Source organism: Engystomops pustulosus, chromosome 7 (genome assembly GCF_040894005.1).
Source record: "Engystomops pustulosus chromosome 7, aEngPut4.maternal, whole genome shotgun sequence".
NCBI lineage: Eukaryota > Metazoa > Chordata > Amphibia > Anura > Leptodactylidae > Engystomops > Engystomops pustulosus.
Window position 1 is genome coordinate 127,162,661 of NC_092417.1, and position 24,989 is coordinate 127,187,649.

The 24,989-nt window shown below is 42.5% G+C and overlaps 1 protein-coding gene across 8 annotated transcripts in view; it reads left to right on the forward strand.

Moving 5' to 3' along the window:
• SLC12A4 (solute carrier family 12 member 4) overlaps positions 1-24,989 on the forward strand; it is a 743,054-nt gene that overhangs the window by 354,030 nt on the left and 364,035 nt on the right. For all 8 annotated transcript variants that reach the window (XM_072117770.1, XM_072117769.1, XM_072117767.1 and 5 more), the window contains one exon: positions 5,981-6,195. In XM_072117770.1, the coding sequence (XP_071973871.1) occupies positions 5,981-6,195 (215 nt within the window). The remainder of the gene's footprint in view (positions 1-5,980; positions 6,196-24,989) is intronic.

Consider the following 24,989-nt stretch of genomic DNA (forward strand, 5'->3'; position numbering starts at 1 on the left):
AGAGCACCTCCAATTCAGAGCTCTACCCTTTGGAGTGGCGATAGCACCAAGAGTTTTCACAAAACTAATATCGGAAGTGGGAGCCTACATACGAAAATATCAGGGCACCTTTGTGCCATATCTAGACGACTTCCTGCTGATCGCAGGTTCGGCAGAGAAGTTACAGATTTTGATAAGGATGGTGATGAAGATCCTACATCGCCTGGGCTGGATGGTAAATCTGAAGAAGTCCTCCCTTACTCCGGCCAGATCAAAGATATTTCTCGGCATCACATTAGATTCCACTCAGCAGAAATCTTTCCTTCCTTAGGACAAGGTGGTGAAGATAGTGGCCTCGGTGGAGAAACTGTACAGACAGCCATCCCCTACCATAAGGGACATTATGAGGACTCTGGGTCTCTTTACAGCCGCAATTCCAGCGGTGCCTTGGGCGATGTATCACGCAAGACCCTTACAGCTCTTCATGTTGGAGAACTGGAGGGGGGACCAGTCCTCCTTGGACCAGAGGATTACACTTCCCCAACAGATCCTGGATTCCCTAAGATGGTGGCTAAGAGAAGAGAACCTCCAGGCAGGCAGGCCTTGGAGAGAGGAGAACCCCCTATCCATGATTATGGATGCGAGCTCTACGGGTTGAGGAGCCCAGGTCAGGGGCCTCCTATTCCAGGGGTCATGGAACGAGGAATCCAGGAAGAAGTCCTCAAATTACAGAGAACTAGAAGCCATCCTGCAGGCAATCAGACAAGCTCTGCCAATGATTCGGGGGACAGACCTGAAGATTGCCTCGGACAATGTCACAGCGGTGGCGTTCGTGAATCGCCAGGGAGGTACCAGAAGCGGGTCCTTAATGAGCCTCTCGGATCAGATTCTAGAGCTAGCGGAAGCCAATCTAAGATCAATATCGGCGGTACATTTAAGGGGCAAGGACAATCTGCAGGCAGACTTCCTAAGCCGTCATCTCTTACGTCAGGGAGAGTGGTCCCTGAATCGGAGGGTGTTCTCCAAGATAACCAGACTCTGGGGTCAACCAGAGGTAGATTTATTCGCCACAAGAAAGAACAGACAGGTCAGGCTCTTCTGCTCCCTAGACCCGAGAGACCGATCTTTAAGTCTGGATGCCTTCTCAATCAAGTGGAACTTCAGCCTAGCCTATGCATTTCCACCCCTGTCTATTCTCCCGAGGGTTCTGAAGAAAATACGGCAAGACCAGGCCAGAGTTATTCTTATAGCCCCCTTCTGGCCCAGGAGGGCATGGTTCTCAGTACTGAGAGAGCTATCGATATCAGACCCTTGGATCCTCCCAGAGAGTCACGATCTCTCCCAGGGCCCAGTATTCCACCCGCAGATTGCGAACCTCCATCTGACGGCCTGGAATTTGAGAGGCGCATCTTGAGGGAAAAAGGCCTCTCGGACAAGGTAATTACAACCCTGCAGAGGAGTAGAAAGGTAGTTACCTCTAAGATCTATTTCATGGTCTGGAGAGTATTCTCAGATTTTTGTTCTCCAGATAAAATAGACTTAGCTCATCCAAATATAGCTAAGATATTAGATTTCCTGCAAGCAGGATTAGATAAGGGCCTAAAACCTGCCACCCTTAAAGTTCAGATTTCTGCCCTTAGCTCCCTGTTTGAGTCCCCTTTAGCCTCTCATCCCTGGATATCTCGGTTCATAAAAGCGGCATCTCGTATGACCCCCATTTAGGAGATGTACGGTGCCCCCCTGGGACCTCACTCTGCTATTAAATTATCTGATAAAAGACCCCTTTGAGCCCCTGGAGTCTTGTTCACTAAAATGGTTGACCATTAAAGTCGTATTTTTGGTAGCAATCACTTCAGCCCGTAGGGTTGGAGAGATATCGTCTCTATCTTGTAGAGCGCCTTTTCTCAAGATCTTGGATGACAGGGTAGTTCTGATGACAGACCCGGCCTTTTTACCAAAGGTAGTCTCTAGATTCCATAGATCCCAGGAGATCAGGCTCCCATCCTTCTGTAGTAACCCTTCTACGGATAGGGAAAGGGAGTTTAACAAATTAGATGTTAAAAGGGCCATTGAGCTTTATCTGGATAGGACTAGAGATTGGAGAAAATCTGATAGTCTTTTTGTTCTTTTTGGTGGCAAGAATAGGGGGCAAAAGGCCTCAGCAGTAGTTATAGCTAGATGGATTAGGCAAGCCATTAGCTCCGCCTATGTAGCAGCCGGTCAGCCGATACCAGAAGGTCTAAGAGCCCATTCCACTAGAGAAGTCTCTTCCTCATGGGCAGAATTTAGAGAGGTGTCAGTTAATCAGATTTGTCAGGCTGCCACCTGGTCTTCTCCGCACACTTTCTACAGGCACTATAGGCTAAATGTAGTAGGTGCACAGGAACTTTCCTTTGGGCGAAGAGTTCTTTCTTCGGTTATCCCTCCCTAAAGATTTCATCTATGTTATTCTCTCTGGTTGGGTGCTGTCGTGGTGAGAGGGGGAAACCGGTAATTACTCACCGGTAATTGTGTTTCCTTGAACCACGACAGCACCCTGGTTATTCCCTCCCTTGTAAATTCTTTTCACACTTGGGTGTTCAGCGTTATGTGTGTGTCACAGAGGTGTGAGATTCTCTCATTGAAAGTGATACTGAATGATACGGTGGTCAGAATTAATCAAGAACATTAAGTCCCATATAGTCTCTGTAATCCACTGAAGGAGATGGGGCGTACCGCACAATTTGAAGTCTGGGTTTCCTGTCCCTGGAGGCGGATCCCTCTCTCTGGTTGGGTGCTGTCGTGGTTCAAGGAAACACAATTACCGTTGAGTAATTACCGGTTTTTGGAGGGTTTATAACAGTTTTTTTACGACGTTTATCGTGCGGGTTCAATAATTATTTATTTTTATTCTACGGGTTGTTACGGACGCTGTGATCCTATATATGTGGTGTTTGTGTTTTGATTTTGAATTTTCTTTGAGTTATATGTCTCCTTATATGTTTTGGGGCTTTTTGGGCATTTTTATAGATTTTTCTTTATTTTTTATTGAATTTTTTTTTTACTTTTTCACTTCTTCTAGCATGGGACATGAACAAGCAATCATCTGATTGCTTGTTTATGCTAATACTCTGCAAAACTCATGTATTGCAGGTTATTAGCACTGTCAGCCTATGCACTTGCATAGGCTGGCACTGTGCCAGTAAGAAGACGTCGCAGACGCCATCTTACCGGCAGTTCTTGCAGGCAGTGCTGGGGACCAGCATTGCCATAACAACAATCGGTGCCCACCGGAAACGGTCCCGGGGGGCCAATCATGAGAGAAAGACCCCCTAGAGGCATGTTAGATGTCGCGGTCGCGCTGATCGCTGCATTTAACGGGTTAATCACTTAAGCTCACTCCGATCGCGGGTGTTACACTGGGGTGCCGGCTATCAGTCACAGCTGGCTGTTTTCTGATGTCTCACAACTCATTACCGCTGCATAGATCTGTGTTCTCTGTACGTTCATTTGTTTTCTACTTTTTATAAGAAGATGAAATAAAGTACTATATTTTTATACGCTACTCTGGACTGTTGTATGAAGCCGGACCCTGTGGTTGTTTCGATAAAGAAAAGTGATCTGTTTTTAAATATTTCATGATATATTAATAATTGGCACTTTAGTTATTGAATTGTATATAAATGTATGTATGTATGTATGTATGTATGTATATGTGTGTGTATTTTCAATTTCTTTTAGCTTTTTGGAGGATAGAGGGCTGTTAAAGGAAATCTACCATTTTCATGCATTGTGAACCAAACATACCTTGAGACTGCTGTCGCTACACTGATACAGAAGCATATCTTGTTTAATCCCTGAGCTGAGTAGTTTAGCAAAAAAAATTAATTATAAAATTCAGGATAATGAGGCTTTGTCGCTCCTTTGGCTGTCTGAAGGGCTTCTCCTCTTGCATTAAAGGGGTATTCTCATCAGGGCATTTACATTTAATTAAATTCATTTACCATATGTAAACATTTCTTCAATTGGATGTTAATAAAAAAAATGTTCCTGTGTGAAGATAATTTTCTATAAATGTAGTGATATGGTCCCTTAGAAACCAGATAGCTTCCTCGGATACGACCACGTCACACTCTGGCAGCGGTGGCCAGACAAGCGCTATTGAGCCCTGCCGGACCACCAGGATTCAGCAATCATTAACACAGGACGGCTGTGGGACATGCAGTAACTCCTGGACATTTCATATACAAAAACTTTGTGCAATCACTCCAGCAGAGGTGGCCGTATCCGAGGAAGCCATCTCGTTTCTAAGGGACCAAATGACTACATTTATGAGAAATTATTTTCACACAGGAACATTTTTTTTTATAACATCCAATTGAAGAAATGTTTATATATGGCAGATTAATTAAACTGAATGTGAGTGCCCAAATGAGAATACCCCTTTAAGTATGCACTGCTCAAGAGAATGATGTAATTGCTGTGTTGTGCCTGACAGGCAAAAATGATCAATCACTGCACCGTCCCCCAGCTGGTGTATATGAGTCATCTAGCTCTTAATAGGTCCGTTTAACATGCAAGCTGAAGGCAATCCAGCTTTCCCAAGGTCCTGAATGTTATAATTCTTTTTTTCAGCAAGATCACTAAGCTCAGAGATTAAACAAAATATGCTTCTGCATCAGTGTAGCTACAGCATGTGGTATGTTTGATTCATAATGCATGGAATCAAATGGTAAATTTCCTTTAAAGGAAACCTACCACTACCGTAATAGGTAGATCCGGTGGTAGGTGCATATAACGTTTGTAAGGATAGCCCTTTTTAGGGCAAATGCTTTTCTCCACTCTTATATAATCTTTTATCTGGGTAATATGGGATGATGGGGTGATTGTCACTATGGCGCACACTGGTAGTCAAAAGTGATTCGGAGAGTACTTGACAACAAATCTGTTTATTGGTGTCTCGGTAACACAACGCGTTTCGAAATCAGCTGTGATTCCTTTTTCAAGTGAGGAGAGACTAAAAGAACATATAGGTACCATGTGTGTCGATAAAGACAAGAAAATAAATTGAAAATAAAAAATGAAAGCAATCCGTATAAAAATGCCAATAGAGTGTTAAGGCAATGGAGATAAAACATTGCATGATATCATAGCATGGTATAAACTGACAAAAAACGTACATAACAAGTATTAATAGGTAAGCCAACATAAAATTTCATAAAAAGCATCAACTAAGTTAAAAAAGGAAAAAGTTTGATACAGAGTCTAGTAAAATGAATTAAGCGTATAATGAAATTGAGTGGAAATATAAATATAGATACAAAATAAATAAATATGGATGTAAATATAAGTATAGATACAAATAAATAAATGTGAATATAGATACAACAATAGACATATCAATGAATATATAAAAATGACAGGGTAAAAAGAATGTGGATTGGAAGTGGAGTGTCCATGATGGATCCCAATAATGAAGTAGGCAGATAACAAAGGAATACTTAACCTAATTACTTTTGACTACCAGTGTGCGCCATAGTGACAATCACCCCATCATCCGATGCATCTGATCCAGCTTTATTGTGGACCCAATAAAGCTAGCCATTAACGAGAGGGATGACTAAGGACAGCCAAATGGCAATGTCAGAAACGCGTTGCCCATTTTTGCTAAATTGACATCATCATTATTATATTTTTTATCCTAGTTATGGTATTAATAAACTTTGGATGTTTTTAATCTACATCGAGCTGGTGCGGACGATCTTTTCCTTTTTTTATTGCAGCCAACGCATTTGCCTTTTCCGAGTCAGACAATGATGCTGGCACTGTGAAGTGGGAAAGTTTTTATCAAGGAAATTCACCTTGAAAGCTCTTTCTAATCTCTATTTTAAGCTAAAAGTTTTTCAGTTCTTAATGGGACCTTGTCTAACTTGTGATTTGTTTTTAATATGTATTCATTGAAATATTTATACATTTTCTTAAAAGTATAAAGGCTATGTTTACCTTTTTTCCCTGTTTTTAGAATTTGTCTGCTGGGCAACCGAACCCTTTCTAGAGGCCAGTTTGATGTATGTGCCAAGACCATGAATATAAATAATGTGACAATAACAACAAAGTTGCATGAGCTTTTTTGTGGACCATCAAATTTTTCCAGTGGCTTATGTGATGAATATTTTCTTAACAACAATCTTAGCGAAATATCTGGCATTCCTGGAGCAGCCAGTGGCATTTTATCAGGCAAGTAGAATGTAAATTAACTATTAAAATGCTTATGTATTTTGCTAGTTATATATTGACCTCTTATTTAAGAATATATGTGTGAAATAGGAAACACTGAGTTTACATTTAGTAAGTACATAAAGTATCGTGGTGAGCAATAACATGAACGCAGCCTGAATTTCAAGTTGAAACCATTCCTCTCATCTTCCCACAAATAAATGCAGTTTCTTATATTTCTTTGATTTATCTTTAAATCAATCAAATACATTTAGACCTTGATTTCAAACTGCCAAAATGCTTGCACATGCCCAAAATGAATTGCGTGCACTTCATCTTTTAATTCATATACATGCGGTCCCCTAATTAAGGACACCCATCTTACAACCGACCCCTAGTTACAGATGGACCTCTCTGCGCACTTTGACCTCTGGTGAAGCTCTCTGGATGCTTTACCTTACTCCCAGGCTGCAAAGTAAGGCTGTAAGGTCTCTGAAATGAAGTTTTACTGATCATCTTTGGTCTCATTACAGCAAAAAATATTAAAAATCCAATTGTCAATGGGACAAAAAAAAATTTGTTTAGGGGTTATAATGATAAACTATACAGATCCGACTTGCTTACAAATTCAGCTTAAGTACAAACCCAAGGAACTTATCTGTTACGTAACCCGGGCCTGCCTGTATATGTTTGGGGCATGGTATGCACCTGAACACTTCCATTAACTGTTACAGTAAAATTCACAAAATATTGTTATAGGTACTAAAAATATGTAGTTTTAAGGAATTTCGTATTTCCCCTGTGTCTCGCATGCAAAGCCACCATCAATGGGGAGTACTGGGTCTCCAATCAGTCCCCAACAGTTTGTGAAAATAGTTCTATGAACTGAAGAGAAGCGGGATAACAGCTGTGACAAAACCCAGGTGTGCAGCTGCTTGCTGCTGTACCTCATTCTGATTTGGTCTCTGCAGGTTGATTCTATGTCATCTTCCTATATCCTCAATAACAGCACCACCAGCCAATGAATCAGTCAGTCAGCAGAGCCGTGTTCAGGGGCGTAACTAGGAGTCACAGGACGTTGTTGCGGATTTGTGCAGGCCCCCTTCCCCCTATTTTCTTAAAAAAAATTTACACGTTATTTGTACACTCAAACATACACATTTATATACTGATACACACACTTAAGCACTAATATATACACTCAAAAATAGTTGGAATTGTATATTTTATGATTGTAACCCCAGCCAAAATTTTTTTGGTTTCTGTGACATTCGAATTTTAAAAATGTTGGTTTGTCATAAGAATTGGGATTGACAATAAAGCTTAATTACAGACACCATTGATAACTGTTATAGCTGTTTAATGTAGCCTAAGGCTGAAGTACAGTAAATTGCCAACATAAGGAGGACCTGTCACCCTCAAAAACAAAAGTAAGCAGCTTCTAGTGCTAAAACAAATGCAGCAGTGTTACAATGCTAGCCTTATCGGAAACCTCCAATAACACTAACAAACAATGCCGTGCTGTACACTGGAAACTAGTGTACACTATTCCTGAGGGAGCGCTGCATCTTCCCAAGACCACCCGTCCTCTCCATACACGCGTCATGAGGCAGTCACGGCCCCTAATCTGGCCCAAATCCCGCCCCCTCATGAATACACCGGACCGTTTTGAGAGTGGTCCAGCGTTTCTAGTGTACAGCCAGTGGTGTTTGTTAGCGTTATCAGAGGCTTCCGATAACGCTAGCATCATAGTGCCGTTTTTGAGGGTGACAGGTCCTCTTTAAGTTGGGGACCGCCTGTTTATAGAAACTTATACAGTATATACACAGTGGGGCAGATTTATCAAGTGTCTGAAAGTGGGAATATTTCTAGTTGCCCATGGCAACCAATCACAGCTCAGTTTTAAAATATTCATGAGCACTGGTAAAATGAAAGCTGAGCTGTGATTGGTTGCCATGGGCACCTGGAAATATTCTGACTTTCAGACACTTGATAAATCTGCCCCAGTATGTACACATTTATACATTTATAAACCTACTATATATAAATCATTTACACAGTGTATATACACATCAAATTTGCACATTTACTGTATAGTACATATGAGTTATATACACACATGTGGTAATATTGTGTGCACCAGCATATGATAGCCCTGTTGAGCATCCGGTGTAACCGGATACATTGAGGCTCCCGACTCTTGATGTATCTGGCGAGGGCCTGCATAGTGCTTATTTCTATTCTACGCCAGCCGCAGTATGAAAATTTGCCAGCTGCAGCAAGTGTGCAGGCTAGGACAGGAACAACCTCAGCTGGCCCACTCCCCTGGCGTGGCGTAGAAGCCCTGGTAATGATTTATCCAGTGGGTGGTGCAGCCGCCGGGCAAAACCATGCTGGTTTTTCAAAAGAATACAGGAACGGGACGGTAACATTCTGTGCCTGGCCACTCCACCAGCTGCTGCACCTCTCTACACTCCCTACACACCCACTGCAGGAAACTGCTGTAGAAGCAGTGATAAATCTTCCCCATACAGTATATTTGTGTAATATATATATATATATATATATATATATATATATATATATATATATATATATATATATATATATATATATATATATATATATATATATATATATATATATATATATGTGTGTGTGTGTACAGCATGTACTCTGCATACACACCATAAATGCACATAAAGCATGTACACAGACATGCAGTATATAGACATCGTACACATTATATACACATACCATACATCATATAAACTCATACAGTGTACACGCCATAAACACATACAGCGTATGTGTAAATGTGTGTGTATAATATATATTATATATCGTATATATAATATATGTATAAATTATAATAAATATATACATATACAGTATATTACAAAAAAAGAAAAACTAAGTCCGCACAGTGGAGAGAAACTTTAATAGAGGGATTGCAAGGTCCTGGCAAGATCCTTCATTGGTAAAGTTGAAAAAAGTGTAGGCAGCACTCCAAACATCCAAAATTCCAAAGGGTGAAGTTTATTGAAATAGTGTCGACGAATAGTTTCGGTGTGAACTACCTTCAGCAAGCAATTTAACAAGTCTGTTTTGTCCCTACGATTATTTATTATGCTCTGTGGCTGTAGAATGTGGCTGAAACCTTGTTCGCCACGAGTGTTCTTGCTTCTGCTGTGGTTTGTCGCTTGAAAAATCTACCTACCATGATTTTGGACTAACAAATAATTTATTTTTTCTTTTGTTTTCATCTTTTTTCTCTACCATGGTATACAGTTGCTAAAAATACTGGCTATAACTGTAACCTAACATCTAGCCATAAAATTGTCCGTTTCTGTGACTGCTCATTATGGTCTCAGATTGCATCTCAAAACTTATCTTGTTATGATTGTAATTAACATTTAATTCCAGACCTGTTTTTGTCCTTGTGGCGGTCTCCCGCAAAAGAAAAAAATCGACCAACCGCCTGTTATAATTGTGGACTAACATTTAACTATTTAAACATAAAATTGTTTGTTTTGCCTCAGGACTGTTACTGTTAACACCGTCTTTTACGATGTGAACTAATACTTAATTTGTCGCTCCATGGTTATATGAACATTTTGGTGGTTGAATATTTATTTACTATCATTTACTTTTTTTTCTAGGCTATGTGGGGGTAATTTGAGAAATAATTGCAAACATTTTTAACAGCAAACTCTCTAGTCCCCAAGGCTATATTCAGCTGGTTAAATTATCTGTTAGGATACTAGTTGTATATCCACTTTTAGGACTGACATTGAGGATGCCTTCTAAAGGGAGTGTGAGGAAGTCTGGGGTAAGAGGAGGGGGGGGATTCACTGGATAAAATATGGAAATGACTCCCACCTAAAACTAAGCAAGGTGTTAATAATGTAAGTAAAGATTCAGTGACGGGGGGGGGGGGAGGCTTAGTTTGGAAACACTGCAAAGGGAGGGTCTCCCTCAAGACTTAAGCTCACTTCTGCCTGAAATTTTGACGGCCATCAGGGACACTAAAAGTTTGGTGGAGGAATCAAAGGCCGCGATTGACAATGTGAATGAGCAGATATGTAGTCCAAATAATGATATGATGCTGATCCGGGAAAACCTAAACAAAATTAAAGATAAGAATAAAGAATTGGAGGATAGCTGCAAGAAATTGGAGCTACAAGTAAAAGATCTTAAGTCAGACCCGGAAAAGATTAAAAAAGAAAATGCAGGTTTACAAATGGAATTAAAGGACATGGAGGAGGGAGATGAACCTAGAGACTTATCCAAAAAGATACAAAAATGGCTGGAGGAAACTCTTGGGAGACAAGAATTTTCAACAGTAGTTGGTGTAGAGAGGGCCCATCGGGTCGCTCTCATAAAAATGGCACCCAGTACCCCTCCTAGAGCCATACTGGCTAAATTAATGAGTTCACAGGATCCAAATACTATACTGAAGAAGTGCAGGGAAAAGCAAGAAATAACTGTTAACTCCAAACACTCTGCGCCGTAGCTCTATGGCGCAGAGGTGCACGGGGTGTATGAAGAGGGCTCACGGGCTGAGTCCTCTTCATACAAGGGTGGGGGTTTGTTGCATATTGTAGCAAACCCCCACCGCTAATAACCACAGTCGGTGCTTGCACCGATCACGGCTATTAACCCTTCTGATGCCGCCGGCTAAGCGGTTGCCATGACAGCCTCGGGTCTTCATCAGACCCCAGGCTTAATTGTTCTCTATAGATGCGTTACAATGAGCCAGTGGCTCTCATTGTAATGAATCATATGCAAAAACACTATATACTGCAATACAGTAGTATTGCAGTGTATGGTAGCACGATCTGACCATGTAGGGTTAATGTACCCTAGAGGGGCAAAGAAATGGTGAAAAAGAAGAAAAAAAGTTTTAAAAAATTAATAAAATAATAATTAAAATCACCCTCCTTTTCCTAGAACTGATATGAAACATAATAAACAGCAAAAGACACAAACACATTGGGCATCGCCGCATCCCAAAATGCCTGATCTATCAAAATATAATGGTTATTGCAGGCGTTGACCTCCGAGATGGGAAATGCCGCCCAAATGTCCGAAATGTTATGATTCTGTGTTCACTGCTTTTATTGTATTCTTCACTGTTCTTCACTGTGTTTCGTTAAGTAAATGTTCTATCTCGAGCCAGCGAGATACTCGTCCGAGCAACGAGCCGTTTCGAGTACGCTAATACAGTATACTCGCTCATCTCTAATCATAATGTAATAGTTGGGTGAGGGAAAAGGGAGTCCCTGGCACTTTTTTGTGATCAGCTGGAGTGGATCGATGTATGGCACAGTTTATTCGGTAACCGGAGAGCTTTCTCCTGTATAAGCCGTTCATATGGCACTCTGTCCCGAATTTACCTATGCCTGGTCAACTCTGTTTTTTATAGAATGATTCACAAAATGTCTAACTTCAGAGATGATAGCCGGATGGTATGGGGTGCTTTTAAAGCTTTCACCTGGGGAATATATAGTAATAACTTCATTTATGGAAGAAATAGATTTGGAGCTAGGGAAAGTAGTTTGAAGAAATTGTTGGCTACGGCAGAGCAAGTTTTTTTTTTTTTTTTTTACTCTCCTGCGGAAGAGAGTAGAGTGAAGGTGAATAGCGCTAGGATTTTTAGAACAGAAGGCTCAACATAAAGTTTTTTTTTTTCAGGGCCAAAGGTTTTTTGTGGAGGGCAGGAAGTCTGGTAAATTACTAGCAAATATGGTCCAAACTTCTAGGGCCAATAGCAAGGTAACTCAGCAATTAGGGGTGAGGAAGGGGCTATAAAGAATACCTTGGGACAGATTGCACAGGTGTTCGGCAGATATTATTCAGATTTGTATAGATCTCAAACTGTTATGCTAGGGACTGAATTTGACAACTTCTTGGGAAAGTTATCATTCTGAGTCCAGGAGATTTTTCTGGTCTTGGGATATTAATCCCAAGACCAGAAAAATCTCCTGGACTCTCCTGAATTCACGCTGGATGAAATTTCCAAAGCGTTAAATCTACCCCAGGTCCAGACGGGCTCCCTTTTAACTTTTTAAAAAAGATAATAAAGAGCTTTTTTTTATAATAACATTTAACCCCGTAACGTAAAATAGCATCCAAAATTGAAAATGGCACTTTTTTGCCATTTTGAAAAAATTTAAAAAAATCCAGAAAAGTGATCAAAAAGTTGCACAGTCCTAAAAGTGATAGCAATGAAAACGTCATCAAAAGTTGCAAAAAATGACACCACCCACAGCTCCGTAAACCTAAGTATGAAAAAGTTATTGGCACAAGAAGATGGCAAAAAAAGATATATTTTTGTACAGGAGGTTTTATTTTTTGGAAATGTATGAAAGCATTATAAAACGTATACAAATTTGGTATCCCTGTAATCGTACCGACCCAAATAATAAAGTAGACATGTCATTTGTGTCACACAGTGCCACCTGTAAAATCCAAGCCCACAAGAAAATGGCACAAATGCATTTGTTCACCATTTTCACTGCATTTGGTATTTTATTCCTGCTTCCCAGTACATTGCATGGAATATTAAATACAGTCACTATGAAGTGCAATTTGTTTAGCAGTAAATAAGCCATCACACAGCTCTTTACGTGTAAAAATAAAAAAAGTTATATATTTTTGAAGGTGGGGAGTGAAATATAGAAATGAAAAAACAAAAAAAGCCAGGTTGTTAAGGGGTTAAACACCACCATTAAAATTTTGGCCAAAGCATTAGCACTTAGACTACAAAAGATAGTTCAGGCCATTGTGCATAGTGATCAGAAAGGTTTTATTTGGATAGATGAAGGTTTTTTAAGCTATTGGGGACCATACTGAATGATCTGCTATGGGGGAGAAAGTGAGTTAGAATAAAGATAAGTAATTTATATAAAGTGATTGAAGAGGGGTTTAGGTTTACCCTTTTTTAAGGGATACTATCTGTCAGCCCAAATAGGAAATCTCGGAAAATGGAAGGTGATCCCAATTTTAGTAAATTGGATAGGACTGGCAGATGGTAAAGTCAGCAATATTTTTTGAGCTAATGGAGCTTTTTTGAGCTCCTTATTATTTGACACACCATTTTCAAAATGGGAAATCTGTAAATCACTTTGCAAATCATGGTTAGACTTGATGAAAATATAAATGGTGCAAGGATTTATTGCAGAAACACCGTTGTGGCTCAATGATAATCTACCTGACATGAAATTGATACCTGATAGGGGGTTTTGGGTAAAAAAAGTTGTTAAATATACAATATAGCACAAGTACAATCATGGCCGAAAGTTTTGAGAATGACACAAATATTATATTTTCACATGATCTGTTGCCCTCTGGTTTTTGTGTGTTTGTCAGATGTTTTTATCGCATACAGAAATACAAGTGCAATCATATTATGAGTAACAAAAGCTTTTATTGACATAAGGAGTTAATGCAGCAAGTCAATATTTGCAGTGTTGACCCTTCTTCTTCAGGACCTCTGCAATTCTCCCTGGCATGCTCTCAATCAACTTCTGGACCAAATCCTGACTGATAGCAGTCCATTCTTGCACAATCAATGCTTGCATTTTGTCACAATTTGTTGTTTTTTGTTTATCCACCCGTCTCTTGATGATTGACCAAAAGTTCTCAATGGGATTAAGATCTGGGGAGTTTCCAGGCCATGGACCCAAAATCTCAATTTCTTGTTCCCTGAGCCATTTGATTATCACCTTTGCTTTATGGCAAGGTGCTCCATCATGCTGGAAAAGGCATTGTTGATCACCAAACTGCTCTTGGATGGTTGAGAGAAGTTGCTCTTGGAGGACATTCTGGTACCATTCTTTATTCATGGATATGTTTTTAGGCAAGACTGAGAGCCGATTCCCTTAGCTGAGAAGCTAAGTTGGCATGAGACAAGACTGATGGTATCACTCGCCTTGTCTTCTCCAAACAAGCGGTTTTCCAGATGTTCCAAACATTCGGAAAGGGGATTCATCAGAGGAAATGACTTTGCCCTCAGCAATCCACCCCCTGTAACTTTTGCAAAATATCAATTTTTTCCTGATGTTTTTTTCTGGAGAGAAGTGGCTTCTTTGCTGCCCTCCTTGACACCAGGCCTTGCTCCAAGATTCTCCGCCTCACAGGGTGTGCAGATATACTTACACCTGCATGGTGCCATTCCTGAGCAAGCTTTAAATTTGTATCATTCTCAAAACTTTTGGCAATGACTGTAGTGTGTAAAAATAAAGTAGATACGTTTGAGGAATTAAAGGCGAAATATAGGTTGCAGGGAAATGATATATTGAGGTATATGCAGTTGGCACATACACTGAGAGATGTAAACATTTGATTAAACTAAAGAAAGAATCTCACGAGTGTTTGGAGTTGGTTAAAATGGTCTTGAGCACTAGAAGAATAGTATCCAAAATATATAAATTTATTGTGAAAGAGTACTAGAGCAAAATGGCAATTGGAGATTGGGGCACTTGATAGTAAGAAATGGGGGAGTATATATAGGAACATGAAGCGATGCTCACTTAAATGGAATTTACAGTTTAGCATTGCATATAGAATTTACTATACTCCCTCTTTACTATTTTGAATGAATGTCAGGGAGGATTCAAGTTGCTATAAATGTAATAAGATGGAGGCGGGCTTCCAACATGTTATTTGGGAGTGTTTGGTGATGGTTAAGTTTTGGAGGAAAGTCTTTGAATATATATCTTGAATTTTGGGTTTGAATTTGTATGCCATCAGTGAAAATCGCTGTTTTTGACTTAGTTGAATATGAGGGGGTATCCAATGCTCAAAAAAAATCTAATAGTAATGAGTGATAAATCTTGCATTAGTTTGTGTAAGTGGGGAGGTAAAAAACCCCTTTCTAAGGAATTTTGGTATAATCTAACCCTAAGAGTAGCTCAATATGAAAAAATGTACTGTAAGACGGAAAAGCAGATCACTAAATGGGAAAATACCTGGTCGATTTTGGCACTAAGAAATAGTGCAGGCCCTTCCCCCTTTTTTTTTTCTTTCTTTTCCTTTTCCTTTTCCTGTTGGGGTGTGGGAAGCATGGGAGGGGGATAGGGTAGAAGGTAGGTTGAGTTCGTATGTATTGTATTACTCCCCCTTGTTAAGAAACTGGAATGCGCATATGTAAGTGAATATATATGAATATGTTAAAATTGTAATGATTCCAAACCAAAATGTTTGTTGATACTTATGGATGTACTATGTGAAATGTTTAATAAAGGATTAAAAAAAAAAATCATCTGGCCCCGGGCTTTTATTTTTGTAGCAGATCTCAAGGAATCTTTCAACTCTGTCAATTCTTGCAACATGGTTGCTGAGTGATGCCGCTTATTTAGGGTCGAAAAGCCACGTCATTCTAGAGGATAGATTAAGGACCTTTTTCTCATTTTGCCTCTTGAGCCTTGACCCATGCTTAATCAGTGTTCCCCTTAGGAATCGCTTTAGAGTCTCCCATTGTAGATGAAGAGGAGTATCATCATCAGACTCATCTGCTGTAAAATCAGAGATTAGTTGGAGTAGTTCAGTTTTACACATGCTATCCCTAAGAGGGTTGTCCAGGGACAACAACTGAGATTTTAAACCAGGTGTTGCATCCAGAGATGGTTCCATCATGAAATTGAAATCCTTGCCTACTACCAGAAGTCCTCAGCAAAGGCCTCCCAGGTCTCTTGGGAATGCTGTACAGGGTTGCAATTGATCCTGGTTGGTAAGATAAGTTAGCCGCACTAAAAGTCTTGGCGTGAATAGTTTAATGAAAATGTACCTCCCCTTCTTGTCTTGTTTTTCATCTAGCAAGATGAATGGAATAGACTTATGGATACCTATACTGACTGCTCTAGATTTGGATTTCACGCTAGTACTGAGGTACCAGTGAGTATACCTTTTATCACCGATGTGGGTTATCTGGTCCCTCTTAAAATGAGATTCCTGCAAGTAATATATGTACCCCCTCCCTGGGCTCTCAGATGCACAGGGAGGGGGTACATATATTACTTGCAGCAAGCGCATTCCAGAGAATTGTTGCGGCTCGGGAGAAGTCCTGGAGATGTGCATGAGAGGCTCGAATTAAGGTAGAGATTAATCTACTGTTACTGGCAGTAACAGTAGATTACGGGAAGGGCGCGGGAAGGGCGATAGACTGAGATGAAAGAAGAGAGATAGGGAGGTGCAGCATTATTCAGAGATTTGTGGATTAGGGTTATTATTTTTAAGTGAATATGGAAGGAGACAGGCAGCCAGTGCAGTGATTGGCACAAACAGGAGGCATCCGTGTAGTGTTTGGTCTGAAAGACTAGCCTGGCTACTGCAATAAGAATAGATTGAAGAGGAGAGAGTTTAGCGAGTGAAAGACCGATTAGTAGGGAGTTACAATAGTCTAGTCGAGAGTGAATAAGTGCAACAATTAGCATTTTAGAAGATCCAAATGTCAGAAACGGTTGGATTCTGGAGATGTTTCTGAGATGCATCTGGTAAGAGCGAGCAAGAGATTGAATATATGGTGAAAAGGAGAGGTCAGAGTCCAGCACAACCCCAAGACAGCGGGACTGCTGCCTTGGTGTTATAGTGATCCCACAAACCGAGATGGAGAGGTCAGGGTTGGGTTGGTTATTAGATGGTGGAAAGGCAAGAAGTGCAGTCTTAGAAAGATTAAGTTTCAAGAAGAGAGGGGACATGATGTTAGAGACAGCAGAGAGACATTAACTAGTGTTCTGGATAAAGTCAGGGGTGATGTTACTTGCAGAAGTATATAGCTGGGCTTCATCAGCATAAAGATGATACTGGAAACCATATCTGCTGATGGTTTGTCCAATAGGGGCAGTATAGAGGGAGAAGAGAAGAGGACCTAGGATTGAGCCCTGAGGAACCCCGACAGTGAGAGGAAGATGAGAAGAGAGCGATCCAGAAAAAGAGACTCTGAAAGTGCGGTCAGAGAGATGGGAAGAAAACCAAGAGAGTGCAGTGTCCTTTAGGCCAATGGAGCGAAGCATCCTAAGTAGTTGCTGGTGGTACACAGCTGCCGATAGATCCAGGACAATGAGGAGAGAATAGTCACCGTTGGATATAGCAGTGAGGAGATCATTGGAGACTTTAGAAAGGGCAGTTTCAGTAGAATACATAGAGCAGAAACCAGATTGCAGGGGGAGTTAGCTGAGAGATGGCGGCTAACAAAAACTGAGAAGGCTCAGAAGCAGCTTGTGTGTGTAAAGAAAACAACTGTGACGACGACTCTGGGAGAAACAATGAATTGTAAAACCATGAATTGAAACTATCTAGTGAGATGGACTAACCATCAGTGTCGCTTACAGCCTCTCCCGGCCCTCACTCCCTTATCCTCCCTGGGCAGGGAAAGGGCTGAGAGAGAGTCTCGAGTAGCCACCTAGCTACACCACTATTGCATAACAATTGCCAATAGCACTTAGGTCTACACATATTAACTGTGCTTGGCAATATTGAAATGAAAGCATTATTCTTATCATAGGTATCGTTATTACTTCAGAGAAAAGAAAAAGGTGAATACTTAAAGTACAGACCAAATGTTTGGACACACCTTCTCATTCAAAGAGTTTTCTGTATTTTAATGGCTTTAAAGAAAGCATCAAAACTATGAATTAACACATGTGTAGTTATATACTTTACAAACTGTGAAACAACTAAAAATATGTCTTTCATTCTAGGTTCTAGAGTTCGTATGTTCTACTACTGGACTACTGCTTTGTACACTTTTCATTCTCTTGATGACCTTCAAGAGGTAGTCACCTGAAATGGTCTTGAAGGTGTTCCCAGAGATGCTTAGCACTTAGTGGGCCCTTTTGCCTTCACTGTGTGGTCCAGCTCACTCCAAACCATCTCAATTGGGTTCAGGTCTGGTGACTGTGGAGGCCAGGCCATCACTCTCCTTCTTGGTCAAATAGCCTTCACACAGCTTGTAGGTGTGTTTGGGGTCATTACCCTGTTGAAACTGTATCCAACTAAAAACAAAGCGGATGAAATAGCATGCCGCTGCAAGATGTTGTATTAGGCAATATACACACTGCCATATGGGTGATGTATAAATACGGCCTATATACGTCCCCCAGAGACGGCAATGGGCACAAAAGACATGTCCTACCATTTCATGGAATACGGGCCGTGTGCCATAATCCTTTATGGAGAGGGGCGGGGGTGAGCGGCGCACAAAGATCTCAAATTTAGATTCATCAGACCAAAGCACAGATTTCCGCTGGTCTAATGTCCATTGCTTGTGTTACTTAGTCCAGACAAGTCTCTTCTGCTTGTTTCCTTTTAGAGATGAGCGAACATACTCGTCCGAGCTTGATGCTCATTCGAGCATTAGCGTACTCGAAACTGCTCGTTGCTCGGACGAATACTTCGCCCGCTCCAGAAAATGGTATCTCCCGCCGTTGTGATTTTTGGCATCCAGAAACAGAGCCAATCACAAGCCAGGAGACTCTGCACTCCACCCAGCATGACGTGGTACCCTTACAGTGGTTGGTTGGCCAGATCAGGTGACCCTGGAATAGACTAGCTCCTGCCCGCGCTGCTCGGATCATTCTCTGTCTGGATGCCGCTAGGGAGAGAGCTGCTGCTGGTCAGGGAAAGCGTTAGGGTGTTCTATTAGAATAGTGTTAGGCAGGAGTGATTCTACATGAACCCAACAGCCATTCTTAAGGCTACAATAACGTCTTATTTTACTTTTTTTTGGTTTGCCTGTGGCTGGGCTTGCTGCCATTAGTAGTGCAGCTAGTACCATATTGTGAGTAATTTGAAGGGAGACTTGCTACCGTTGTGTTTAGCTCTACGTCTCAACGTCCACATCTCCAAACTGCTTAGCCTGGAGATGCTGCCCTATAGGCTGGTAGAGACCGAGGCCTTTCGAAACCTCATGGCGGCGGCCGCCCCTCGGTATTCGGTCCCCAGCCGCCACTACTTTTCCTGATGTGCCGTCCCAGCCCTGCACAAGCACGTGTCTGACCACGGACACGTGGACGAGTGCTGCTGGGCAGGGCCACTATATATCACTGACGGCACATTGGGTTAACTTGGTGGAGGCTGGGACTGAGTCTGACCCTGGGGCTGGTCATATACTGCCGACACCGAGGATTGCGGGGCCTACCTCGGTCCAGGTCTCAAAGGCCTACTATGCCTCCTTCTCCTCCCACCCCTCCTCCACCTCCTCTTCCGAATTACCATCCGTGGGCATGGCGCCATCAGTCGGTAGCTCTAGGCACAGCAGCAGCGCCGTCGCTAAGCGACAGCAGGCGGTGCTCAAACTGCTGAGCCTAGGTGATAAAAGGCACACCGCCCAAGAGCTATTACAGGGCATCACGGTGCAGACTGATCTGTGGCTGGCACCGCTGAACCTGAAGCCAGGCATGGTTGTGTGTGACAACGGCCGTAACCTGGTGGCGGCTCTGCAACTCGGCAGACTGACACATGTGCCATGTCTGGCCCATGTGTTAAATCTCATAGTTCAGCATTTCCTCAAGACATACCCCAATCTGTCTGATTTGCTCACGAAGGTGCGCATTTCAGGAAGTCCAGCACAGATGCTGCCACTCTCAGCGCAGCGCCGCCTCCAACTTCCTCACCGACTGTTGTGCGACATGCCTACGAGGTGGAATTCAACATTAACCATGTTATCCAGAGTTTACCAGCAGCGCAGAGCGATTGTAGACTGCCAGATGTCAACTTCCACCAGAACTGGTAGTCAGGTCAGTCAGCTTCCTAAAGTCTACAATGAGGAGTGGATGTCTGATATCTGTCAGGTGCTGAGTAACTTTGAGGAGTCAACACAGATGGTCAGTGGCGATGCCGCCATTATCAGCCTCACCATCCCGCTGCTTGGCTTGTTGAAAAACTCTCCGGTCAGCATGAAGTCGGAAGCTTTGCGCTCGTCACAAGAGACGGGGGAAGAAGATTACCTTGTTGATAGCCAAAGCTAGGTCTGTTTCTTAGCGCATATCGGAGGAGGTAGAGGAGGATGAGGAGGAAGAGGAGGAGAATGTTGACGAGACAGAAGAGGGGACCATTGTTCAGTCCTTCACTGTTCAGCGTGTATGGGCAGAAGAAGAGGAGTTGGAAATGGAGAGTCAGGCCAGTGAAGGGAGTGAATTCTTGCGCGTTGGGACTCTGGCGAATATGGCAGATTTCATGCTAGGCTGCCTATCCCATGACCCTCGTGTTCAAAGAATTTATTCCAGCACTGATTACTGGGTATTCACTCTCCTGGACCCACGGTACAAGCAAAATCTTTCCACTCTCATCCCTGGAGAGGAAAGAAGTGTGAGAATGCATGAATACCAGCAGGCCCTGGTGCACAAGCTGAAACAGTATTTCCCTTCCGACAGCGCTAGCTGCAGAGGGCGTACTTCTGCTGGACAAGTAGCGAGGGAGAGTAGGCGAGCAGGCAGCTTTTCCAGCACTGGCAGGGGTACGCTTTACAAGGCCTTTGCCAGTTTTATGTCACCCCAGCAAGACACTGTCACCTGTCCCCAGTCTCGGCAGAGTAGGGCTATTTTTTTCCAGGGCCAACTGGCTATAGCTATAGTACTCTATGTATTTAATTTTTCTGGAGGACCACCTACCTGCTCCTCTGGTTTGAAAACTTTTGTGGACTGCCACATACAGACACTATCCAAATTAAATTGTCTCCATAGCAGCCTCCACACGTCGTCTTTTTAGCTGCCTCCACAAGTTGTCTCCATTGCTACCTCCACACGTCATCGCCATAGCTGCCTCCAAAAGTCGTCCATATAGCTGCCTCCATACATGGTCCCCTTTATCAAACGAGCTGTGTCAGGCAGAATTTTGGGTTGTTTTCATGGCTTCCACATAACTTGTTAACTTTGTCGCCACCCTGCTGTGTAATCCACAAAATATACTGGCAAACTTTTATTATTTACCAATATTATTTCAGCGCTTCTTGCGCATCTGTTTACATTCCCCTCACCCGCCATAACCCAAACTTATAAGAACACTACTACACTTGATCTTATACAAAAGGTTCTTAGAAGTGGTGTTTGGGGAGTAGCCGAGAGACAGGGGCTTGGATTGGTGAAAGCTCGCCTGGCAGCGGAGCGCCAGCTCCATCCCAAGATCCAACTAACATAGTTTTAACTGCAGCACCTTTAATCTACTACTAGTTCACTGCCTCCATACATGGTCCCCTTATCAAACGAGCTGTGTCAGGCAGAATTTTCAGGTGTTTCACCAGATACATAGTGGAACTCGGCCCATCTGTCGCCGCCATGCCGAAGACCTGAAGTTGCAATCATAGCAGCGCAATATGGATGCCCCATACTGTCACTCTTAATCATGGAACCATTTCCGAAAAAACAATTAAAAATAGAACCACTATGCTATTCCATTATTCCTAGGTGAAATATTTAAACGACCCGGCCTGCTTTGAAAATTATAATTTTTTCAAAGTAAACGCTTCTGGCCCCCAGGCCCATTTTGGGTGGGGAGGAGCCGAGAGACAGGGACTTGGACAGGCGAAAGCTCGCCTGGCAGCGGACCGCCAGCTCCATCCCAAGATTAGGCAGCCTCAGAGGCATCCATGCATGCTGCCCCTGCTGTTTCCTGTCCATTTCGCCTCCACGATCCTCCACAGCGTCCACCAATGTCTCCATGCGCAACTTTCAACTCTCTATACCCCAGATGCTGGAGCACGAGAGGATATGCAGCACATCATCCCCTTATCAAACGAGCGGTGTCAGGCAGAATTTTCAGGTGTTTCACCCAATACATAGTGGAACTCGGCCCATGTGTCGCAGCCATGCTGGAGACCTGAAGTTGCGATCATAGCAGCGCAATATGAATGCCCCATACTGTTGCTCTTAATCATGGAAGACGTCTCCACATGTCGTCCCTTTATCAAACGAGCTGTGCCAGGCTCATTTTTCGGGTGTTTCACCAGATACGTTATGGAACTTGGTCACTATGTCGCCACCATGCTGTGTTATCGACTAAATATACCGTCAACCTTTTGTTCACATAGGAAATCATTTCAGCGCTTCTTGCTCACCTCCTTTGGTGAAACCTGAGTCCATTTAGGGTATGTCGCCATGACACTCTCTAGCCTGCCACTGCTGCCGCTGCCTCTGCATGCCGTCCCCTATAGTGTCGGGGTCAATTATTGCATGTTTTAGATGCTATCTAGCCTCATTCGGTCACTCTGTCATGGCCATGCTGTTGCCCATAATTTTGGCATAATGGTGCTATTAAGCAGCCTCAGAGGCATCCATGCATGCTGCCCCTGCTGTTTCCTTTCCATTTCCGTGGTGTTTCCATCCTTTTCTGAGGTTCCAGGTGTTTGGCCAAGCTTCCCTGTGCAGAGCCTTGGTCCCCTTGAAAAATGCTTGAGTCTCCCATTGACTTCAATGGGGTTCGTTATTCGAGACGAGCACTCGAGCATCGGGAAAAGTTCGTCTCGAATAACGAGTACCCGAGCATTTTAGTGCTCGCTCATCTCTATTTCCTTTGGTTTGTAGTAGTTTCTTAGCGGCTATTGTTAACCTGCGATTTCTGAGGCTGGTGACCTGGATGAACTTATCCTCCGCAGAGGGGTGACTCTTGGTCTTCCTTTCCTGGGGCGGTCCTCTTGTAACGCTTGCAACTGCACTTGAGGACACTTTCAAAGTTTTCCCAATTTTTCGGACTGACTGACCCTCATTTCTTAAAGTGAAATCTGTAAAATGATGCCCACTTGTTTTTCTTAGCTGCATTCTGCTAGCCATAGTACAAATTCTAATAGCCTATTCAGTAGGACAATCAGCTGTGTATCCAACCTGACTTCTACACAACTGATGGTCCCAACCCCATTTATAAGGCAAGAAATCCTACTTATTAAACTTGACAGGACACTGCTGTGATGTGAAAACCTTTTCTGATGATTCGCTCTTGAAGCTCATCAAGAGAATGCCAAGAGTGTGCAAAGCAGTTATCAAAACAAAAGGTGGATAATTTGAAGAACCTAAATTATAAAACACATTTTTAAAAACACTTTTTTAAGTATATAATTCCACATTTACCGTATATATACTCGAGTATAAGCCGACCCAAGTATAAGCAGAGGCCCCTAATTTTACCACAAAAACATGTGAAAACCTATAGACTCAAGTATAAGCGAAGGGTGGGAAATGAATTGGTCACAGCCTCCCATGTATATAGCCAGCACCTGCCCCCCGTATATAGCCTGCAGACCATAACCCCAGGTATATAGCCAGCCCCCTGCCCCAGTATATAGTCAGCAGCGGGGGAAGCCGGAAAGGAGAGTTATGATATATTTTTTTTTACTCGAGTATAAGCCAAGTTTGGGGTTTGAGCAGATTTTTTGTGCTGAAAAACTAGGCTTATACTCGACTATATATGGTAATTCATAGTTTTGATGCCTTCAGTGGGAATCTACAATTTTTATAGTCCTGAAAATACAGAAACTGTTTGAATGAGAAGGTGTGTCCACACTTTTGGTCTGTACTGTATGTTATATGAGCAACATCCAGCATTTTGGATCTAGAAATATAAGGTTTAATATGCAGTAGACTCGTAGCAGGTCAACCATCTGCTGCCTTCCACACATTGGGGTTTAGTCCCCCTCTGGAATCTCAGGAGCTACGTACCACAATCTTGCCTTTTAGAGGGGCCCCTCCTCCTCTTGGTCAATGGAGTCATAGCCGATTGTGATGGCCATAGGCCTAATTGTGGCTTGGGGATACCAAGAGCTTCAGCAACGTTGGATGGATTTCTGATCATTTGAGTGGCACTCCCTGTCTTTATCATGAATTGAAAGGGAAAACCCCAGTGCCTCCCTCAAGGAATCCAGAAGGGCCCTTCGCTTAGCCAGGTTAATGTAAGAGATCAGCAAGAAGTTGCAGCCTGGCTCCATTGTACTCAATAGCTTCCATGGCTCATGCTTAGCGCATAATGTTCTCTATTAATGAATAATGGTGAACACAGAAGATCACATCATGTTGTCTATCTTCATGGTTTTTACTGCCGATGGTTCTGTGCACCCCATCTAATTCAATGGGATCCTCTCCCAGTTTCCCCAGTATGTCATTAAAGACCCTTCAAAGTGCAGCCATAAGATCTGGTCATGTACATGCTGAGTTACTTCCACAGAACTGACCCTGTCAGCCACATGCTGCCCTAATGGGCAGGCCTAGACTTCCTGAAATTCCAGCGGATAAGCAGAGTTCGACCGCAATATGTACCCCTCCATGTCCTCTTTTGTTGGGATAGCAGTCATTATGGTTTTAAGATGATGCAATTCATAGCTTACTGTGTCTAGACATAGGGCCTGGTTCATCGGAGTAGGTAGGCACGGGGTCGGTGCTGGGCCCGGAGAAAGCAACAAACAGAGGTGCTAAGTCCAGCACAGAGTCGCCTGCCTTTCTTCTGATGTCAACCCATCTAGAGCTGTGAGCATATTTAATGGTCTGGTAGACTGCTTCAGAGCGATGCAAATTTTAAACGCATCCACTTGGGGCCATTGCTAGGCCATGCCCCTCTTAACATGTTTAATTTGAGAGGTAGGTTCTAATATCAGTAACTGTGGTTGCGGCACGCTATTTCTGCCCAATTTGTGGAGGGCATCATAACAATGAATGGCAAAGAGACTTCAGGGATAATTATTTCCTATACACATTGCCTCTAGGGAAATTTTTGGATGGATTTCAAAAAATCCGGACGAGAAAATGGGGGGCTGACAGTACTTGCTGGACTTGACACCCCAGGTTTACCCTAGCGAGAGCCATAGACTGAGCCAGCTGTTCCTTATTTAT